The sequence below is a fragment of the Salvelinus namaycush genome, chromosome 36 (genome assembly GCF_016432855.1).
Source record: "Salvelinus namaycush isolate Seneca chromosome 36, SaNama_1.0, whole genome shotgun sequence".
In the NCBI taxonomy this organism is placed as follows: Eukaryota; Metazoa; Chordata; class Actinopteri; order Salmoniformes; family Salmonidae; genus Salvelinus; species Salvelinus namaycush.
In genome coordinates, this window is record NC_052342.1 from 15,184,522 (window position 1) to 15,192,340 (window position 7,819).

The following is a 7,819-nucleotide window of genomic DNA, read 5'->3' on the forward strand; positions in this document are numbered from 1 at the left end:
CCCCTGTCTTAGGTCAGTTAAGATCACCACTTTATTTTAAGAATGTTGAAATGTCAGAATAATAGTAGAGAGAATGATTTATTTCAGCTTTAATTTCTTTCATCACATTCCCAGTGGGTCAGAAGTTTACATGCACTCAATTAGTATTTGGTAACATTGCCGTTAAATTGTTTAACTTAGGTCAAACATTTCTGGTAGCCTTCCACAAGTTTCCCACAATAAGTTGTGTGAATTTTGGCGTATTCCTCCTGACAGAGCTGGTGTAACTGAGTCAGGTTTGTAGGTCTCCTTGCTCGCAAACGCGTTTTCAGTTCTGCCCACACATTTTCTATGGGATTGAGGTCAGGGCTTTGTGATGGCCACTCCAATTCCTTGACTTTGTTGTCCTTAAGCCATTTTGACACAACTTTGGAAGTATGCTTGGGGTCACTGTCCATTTGGAAGACCCATTTGTGACCAAGCTTTAACTTCCTGACTGATGTCTTGAGATGTTGCTTCATATAGATATCCATATAATTTTCCTACCTCATGATGCCATTTATTTTGTGAAGTGAACCAGTCTCTCCTGCGGTAAAGCACCCCCACAACATGATGCTGCCCCCCCCCCCCCCCCCCCGATGGTGTTCTTCGGCTTGCATGCATCCCCCTTTTTCCTCTAAACATAACGATGGTCATTATGGCCATACAGTTCTATTTTTGTTTCATCAGACCAGAGGACATTTCTCCAAAAAGTATGATCTTTGTCCCCATGTGCAGTTGCAAACCGTAGTCTGGCTTTTTTATGGCGGGTTTGGAGCAGTGGCTTCTTCCTTGCTGAGCGGCCTTTCAGGTGATGTCGATATAGGACTCGTTTTACTGTGGATATAGATACTTTTGCACCTGATTCCTCCAGCATCTTCAGAAGGTCCTTTGCTGTTGTTCTGGGATTCATTTGCACTTTTCACACCAAAGTACGTTCATCTCTAGGAGACAGAACGCGTCTCCTTCCTGAGCGGTATGACGGCTGCGTGGTCCCATGTTATTTATACTTGCGTACTATTGTTTGTACAGATGAACGTGGTACCTTCAGGCATTTGGAAATTGCTCCCATGGATGAACCAGACTTTTGGTCTACAATTTTTTTCTGAGGTCTTGGCTGATTTCTTTTGATTTTCCCATGATGTCAGGCAAAGAGGCACTGAGTTTGAAGGTAGGCCTTGAAATACATCCACAGGTACACCTCCAATTGACTCAAATTATGTAAATTAGCCTATCAGAAGCTTCTAAAGCCATGACAATTTTCTGGAATTTTCCAAGCTGTTTATTAAAGTCACAATCAACTTAGTGTATGTAAACTTCTGACCCACTGGTATTGTGATACAGTGACTTATAAGTGAAATAATCTGTCAGTAAACAATTGTTGTAAAAATTACTTGTGTCATGCACAAAGTAGATGTCCTAACCGACTTGCCAAAACTATAGTTTGTTAACAATTTTTTGGGGGGTTGATTGAAAAATGAGTTTTAATGACTCCAACCTAAGTGTATGTAAACTTCCGACTTCAACTGTATATGAGGTATGTAGAGTCAGAACGATCTTTATATTGTGCAAGCTTATGGTATGATGGGTTTCTGACTGATGGAGCCTGACACACATTCAGCTAAACTGCTATTCCTTTTAATCCTGTGGTAACATATATGTACTTTACAGAGAAAACAGAGATGTATGGAGGGTTAAAATATTATTGTTTATTGTGATAAAAAAACATAATCATACAACAAACAAGGGATCCTCTATCAGAGAATGTATATTAATTTAAAGCACAAGTAAAAATTACATACATTTCAGTTACTAACAGTCATTTTATTACAAGGAGTTAACTGGTTCTGCTTGGAGTCTTTGTGACAGTGGTGATACTGTGTTTCTCACTCCTGCTGAAGGTACCTGACCTCAGAGTACACTGCATCCTCTCTGCTGGTCTTCCCTCTTGTTCTTCTGGAGGAGGAAGAGTTCTTCTTGGGAGTGAAACTCACAGCAGCGTAGTTCAACACGTCACTGTCTTGATTCTGTGAGAGGTGAAGCCATGGCAAAATGCATTATGATGCTAGATGCTACATGACATTTTATTTTCTCCTCTACAAAAGACCTGTCAAACACACTGTACACCCACTAAATGACCTTACAGTCAGTGGAACAGTGACAGAGAGACGTTCCATGGAAAAAAGTAACAACCATCACAAAGAAAAGTAAGTTACATCTAGTACAGTGATCTATTACTTCCAAGCTGAATACTAGTTGTAAGGAAACCTAAATGACAGATGTAAAGAGACACTGTTGTGTAAAAACGGAGAATATATTCATGAACGTTTATGAATTTACCTGATTCCCCTGGGATGTTGGACCATCTTTCCTCCCTTCAGAGATTGAAACAGAGGAAGGCCATTTATTATTTTTTTAAACAATACATTTTTCTGTTTAACCTCATGTAGTTAATTGACAATGCTTATAAGTTAGATATTACATTGACGTTTACAGACGTTACATTTTACACATATACATGAAACATTAGACATGATGTAAAGTAAAAGAACTACCTCTGTGATGTCTGTTCAGATTCGTGTAAAGCGCCCAGGCAAGCAGAAGGGTCACTATCCCTAGAACGATGTTGGACACGACCAAGGCAAGAACAGTAGGACTTAGATCAAATGGAGAATCATGCTCTGGAACTGTGAAAGGGTATCAGTAGATTCATATTGTATTCATGAATGATTAGATAAATTATGATACTAGTAAACAATCAATTTCAAAATAAAAGTCTCCATTGTAGAGACAATTTTTAAAAACAAAATACATTGTGCCAAAATAAAGGTCCTACTAAAACGAAGATTACCGTGTTATAGGAGCATGAATTGGTTGAAACAAAAAGCAATCATTTTGAGCTATGTGGCATACATTAACATGTATTTGTGGCAATGTATAGCAGAGGAAATTGGAATTACCTTGAATGTCCAGCTTGGTCCCATTCCCAAACAGTATCTCCCCACATAAGGCCACAGCACAGTAGTAAATCCCAGCATCAGAGAGGCTGAGGTTCCTCTTGGGGAGGTTGTAGACACAGCTCTGTGTAGGAGACCCAGCATCAGGGCTCTTCTCACACTGATCACTCCTGTCTCCATGGGTGTAAATTATTCCTGGATGGGATTCTCCTGAGCCACGTCTGAACCAATAGACACTGTGTTCTCCTGCACAGGTCTCAGTGTGTATTGTACAGTTCAGAGTCACAGAGTCTCCTGGCTGGACTGACTCAGACACAGATTGCTGGAGTATAGGCATGTTTCTGGAACCTGAACCTGACAAAAAGGTAAACTAACCCATTAATTTCTAGATTATCACGGTAGCGAGTATTCTAATTTATCATTTGTTAAATTAAGATCTCATCGGATTAACATAATAGCACATTTTTACACCGTATATCTGTAAATTCAGATTTAAAACAAAAACTTTATATGTACCTTCTACAATGAGAATAACTCCTTTTCCAAACTCCACCCTATTGGTATAAGCATTTCCACAGTAGTAAGTGCCGGAATCAGAGAGTTGCATGTCTGAGATCCTTAGGTGATTCTTTTTTGGGCCATTTTCCACTGAGAAGCGAGAGTTATCCTTAAACTCATAGTAGAATGTTGCATTCCTGTCATAGTTATAATGAACGGTTGAGAAGAGCTGAAGTATTTCTCCCAAGGGTTGCTTGTACCAGGAGAAATGCATGGCCATGTCGCCTTCATAGAAGCAACGCAAAATCATTGTGTCTCCAATTTTGGCTGACATGAGACCACTCTCCTGACGTATGGATAAAGATTCAATCCCAGCTACCCAATGAACTAGAGAACAGACAAATATATTAGCTGTTACATATCTGAAATACAACTTTGGATTCTCAAAGTGTCTATAAAATAGTAATTGGAAACCTTATGTCTCCAAATCATCACATAAGCAGTGAATAAATAAAGATTGACTTACCCATCTCTACGAGAAGTGGAAATATCAGACACAGTGTGATCATCTTTAAAGTTGTCAGCTCTTCACAACTTGGGTCTTGAGTGGAAAGAGTCCACCCATGTAGACAACGCTTCAACAATGGAGTTACAGGTGATTGGTCGAACTGGACCGCATCATATTTGTTGACGACTCATTCATTCATGACTATGGTCTTTAACTGTGTATTTTACAGTTCAGAGTCTCCTAGCTGGACTTATAGGTATATAATCATTGACGTTTGGCATCCAATATTCTTTATTACTGCAGCTACTGTTGTCTAAGAGACACATAGTGTGAGGGACTTTGATGGTATGACACTCTCATCCTCTAGGGCTTCTATCACCATAGAGCCACTTCACCTCACCAAAAACATCTATGGAAAAAAAAAGCAAACACAATACAGTAGTCTTCTTTTAGTGATCTCTCATTCAGGATTTACACTCAATTGGATGGATGGATATAAATTCCTCTCATTATATTGTTATTAATGACACAGATTATTCTAGGCCTAGATGATAATGATATGTTACAGTTAACACTGTGGGTTGTGTTTGACTAAGAACTTCTGATCTCTAGGTCAAAGGACATCTTTCACATATTTCAGTCCAATATATATACATACATAAGCTGCCTCATCAACAGAGTTGGTTAACTGTTGCTAAAATGGTCAACTTGAAGTGCAAGTTTTATAGCCTACAGTATGGGAGAACTAAGAGTTCTGAGACATCCGGCTGAAAACCACAGAAAGAGAGAAACAGTGAGAGAGAGAGAAACAGTGAAAGAGAGAGAGAGAGTGTGAGAGAGAGAGAGAGAGAGAGAGAGAGAGAGAGAGAGAGAGAGAGAGAGAGAGAGAGAGAGAGAGAGAGAGAGAGAGAGAGAGAGAGAGAGAGAGAGAGAGAGAGAGAGAGAGAGAGAGAGAGAGAGAGAGAGAGAGAGAGAGAGAGAGAGATTCAGCATAAGCCCCACCCTCTTCAACATACATATAAATAAATTGGCGAGTACACTAGAACAGTCTGCAACACCCGTTCTCACATTAACAGAATTTGAAGTCAAATGTCTACTGTTTGCTGATGATCTGTTGCTTCTGTCACCAACCAAGGAGGGCCTACAGCAGCACCTAAATCTTCTGCACAGATTCTGTAAGACCTGGGCCCTGACAGTGAATCTCAGTAAGACAAAAATAATGGTGTTCCAAAAAAAGTCCAATTGCCAGGACCACAAATACAAATTCCATCTAGACACCATTGACCTAGAGCACACAAAAAACTATACATACTGTACTTCGGCCTTAACATCAGCACCACAGGTAACTTCCACAAAGCTGTGAATGAGCTGAGAGACAAGGCAAGAAGGGCCTTCTATGCCATCAAAAGGAACATAAAATTCGACATACCGATTAGGATCTGGCTAAAAATACTTGAATCAGTTATAGACCCCATTGCCCTTTATGGTTGTGAGGTCAGGGGTCCGTTCACCTACCAAGAATTCACAAAATGGGACAAACACCAAATTGAGACTCTTCATGCAGAATTCTGCAAAAAATATCCTATGTGTACAACGTAAAACACCAAATAATGCATGCAGAGCAGAATTAGGCCGATACCCGATTATTATCAAAATCCAGAAAGGAGCCGTAGGCAGACCTGACTCTCAAGTGAAGACAGGCTATGTGCACACTGCCCACAGAATGAGGTGAAACTGAGCTGCACTTCCTAACCTGAATGACCATATCTGTTGTATAGCACACTGTATTATTTATACAACTAATATAAGGACAGGACATGAGTAGAAAGTAGAAATTAACGTGGGCATTGTTTAATGCGTTTCACAGGAAGGACATTCCAAGCATTTCAACGTAGGTAAGCAAGGGGGGGTTACAGGTGCCCTAAAGGGACAAAACTAGAATATCAATACACAACATATTCCTCCCCCTTTACCTTTGATGACTCATAAGGAAAAAGTAAATATTCACTGTTTTGCCTATTGTTTTATTTTTAATATAAGTTCTCTTAATGTAAATAAATGAACTTTTCAGAATAACCTTTTCTAAACTAGGGATAGTGTAGACTGCCTCAGTCCCCAGTCTTAACCCTGGAGTGTATTCTGCCCCAATGTTGGAGGTTAGTCTATACTAAATAGTCAACCTGTCAGGGGGTCGTCTTTCTCTTGCAGGGTAATGACGACGTACAGGTGAATCTACAGTCACATTATCTCTGAGTCTGAGTGGTGATGGTGTATTCCCAGACTGGGGTGCAACAGTACCCTGAGTAGGCACTCTGGCTGGTTCAGGTGAGTCTGGAGCACTTTCCACATTTGTAGGTTGCTGCAGTGGATGTTCAGGTGATAGCTCGTAGTCATGGTAGGTCTCCAGTAGCTGATCTTGGTTTGTCACTTGACATGAGTCATCTCTGAGGTTGGTTCCTGGCAACAGTTGATCCACCTGTCTCCTCCAGATTATGTTTTCCAGTGTGTGAACTGTGTAGGACACAGGCCCTGTTTGTGCAACCACTGTGGCTGGTATCCACTTTGGACCTTTGCAGTAGTTCCGAGCAAGAACTCTCTCTCCAGCTATGAAGCTTCTGTCTTTTGCTCTGCTCCGTCTCTCCACCTGTGCTCTCTGTTGTGTCTTCACAACCTGTTTCGTCTTTGGAGGTCTCAGGAGGTCGAGTCGCGTGCGAAGCTGTCTTTTCATCATGGCTGACGCGGGTGCCACTTTGGTTGTAGCGTGGGGAGTGTTTCTGTAGGTTGACAGGAAGGTGTTTAGATGCCTATTGAGGGAGCCGTTCCCTTGTGATGATTTTAAAGCTTGCTTCATCGTTTGGACAAACCTTTCAGCGAGGCCGTTCGTTGCAGGGTGATACGGCGCTGACTTGATGTGCTGAATTCCATTTGCTTCCATGAATGACCGGAACTCTTCAGACACCAGTTGGGGGCCATTATCACTAACGAGTTGCGTTGGCAAGCCGAAGCGACTGAAGATTGACCGTAGCTCTTCGATGGTTCTCTCCGCTGAGGTGCTCTTCATCGCTGTGACCTCAGGCCATTTGCTGTGTGCGTCAACTACGACTAAGAACATACGATCCTCCAGTGGGCCTGCATAGTCTATGTGGACTCGCTGCCAAGGCTCCTCTGGGAAGTCCCATGGGGGTAGTGGCGCTAGCTGAGGCATGTTCCTCATCTTTTGACATGCAGAACATGACTTGACCTTGTCTTCGATAGCTGCGTCCAGACCTGGCCACCAACAGTAGCTGCGTGCAATCTCCTTCATTCGCACCATTACACAGTGCCCTGAATGGAGTTCTTCAAGCACCTGCCTTCTCAGTGGCGGTATGATGACTCGAAACTTCATAGCAAGCATCAAAACTGAACTGTGAGCTCATTTCTCCTCACTAGGTAAGGTTGTAGGCTGTCCGACATCTCTCCTTCTTTTCCACAAGTGACAATGTCCACAACCTCAGACATCACTGGATCAGTGTGGGTGAACTTTTTCACTTGGACAGATGTAACTGGGGCGTTCGTCACTTCCTTGAAGTAGAAGATTTCAGCCTGGGAGTGCTCAGTGTGTGAGACAGGTAAGGGAAGCCTTGAGAGGCCGTCTGCATTGCAGTGCTGCTCAGACCTTCTGTACTTGATATTGTACTGGTGAGCAGATAACAGTAACGCCCATCGCTGCATGCGGCTGGCTGCAAGCGACGGAATGCCGGTGTGGGGACCAAAGATGGAGGTGAGGGGTCTATGGTCCGTCAGCAGTGTGAATCGTCGGCCAAACAGAAACTGATGACATTTCTTAAACACAATGGCG

The 7,819-nt window shown here is 42.0% G+C and overlaps 1 protein-coding gene across 1 annotated transcript; it reads right to left on the reverse strand.

The window, feature by feature from the left end:
- Positions 1-1,904: 1,904 nt before the first annotated feature.
- Positions 1,905-7,285, reverse strand: LOC120030251. Its single transcript, XM_038975599.1, has 7 exons — positions 6,280-7,285; positions 4,000-4,074; positions 3,492-3,860; positions 2,979-3,329; positions 2,574-2,705; positions 2,359-2,393; positions 1,905-2,045 (listed from the first exon to the last, which is right to left on the reverse strand). The coding sequence occupies exons 1-7, from the start codon at positions 7,283-7,285 to the stop codon at positions 1,905-1,907; spliced, it is 2,109 nt and encodes a 702-aa protein (XP_038831527.1).
- Between the last annotated feature and the right edge of the window lie 534 nt (positions 7,286-7,819).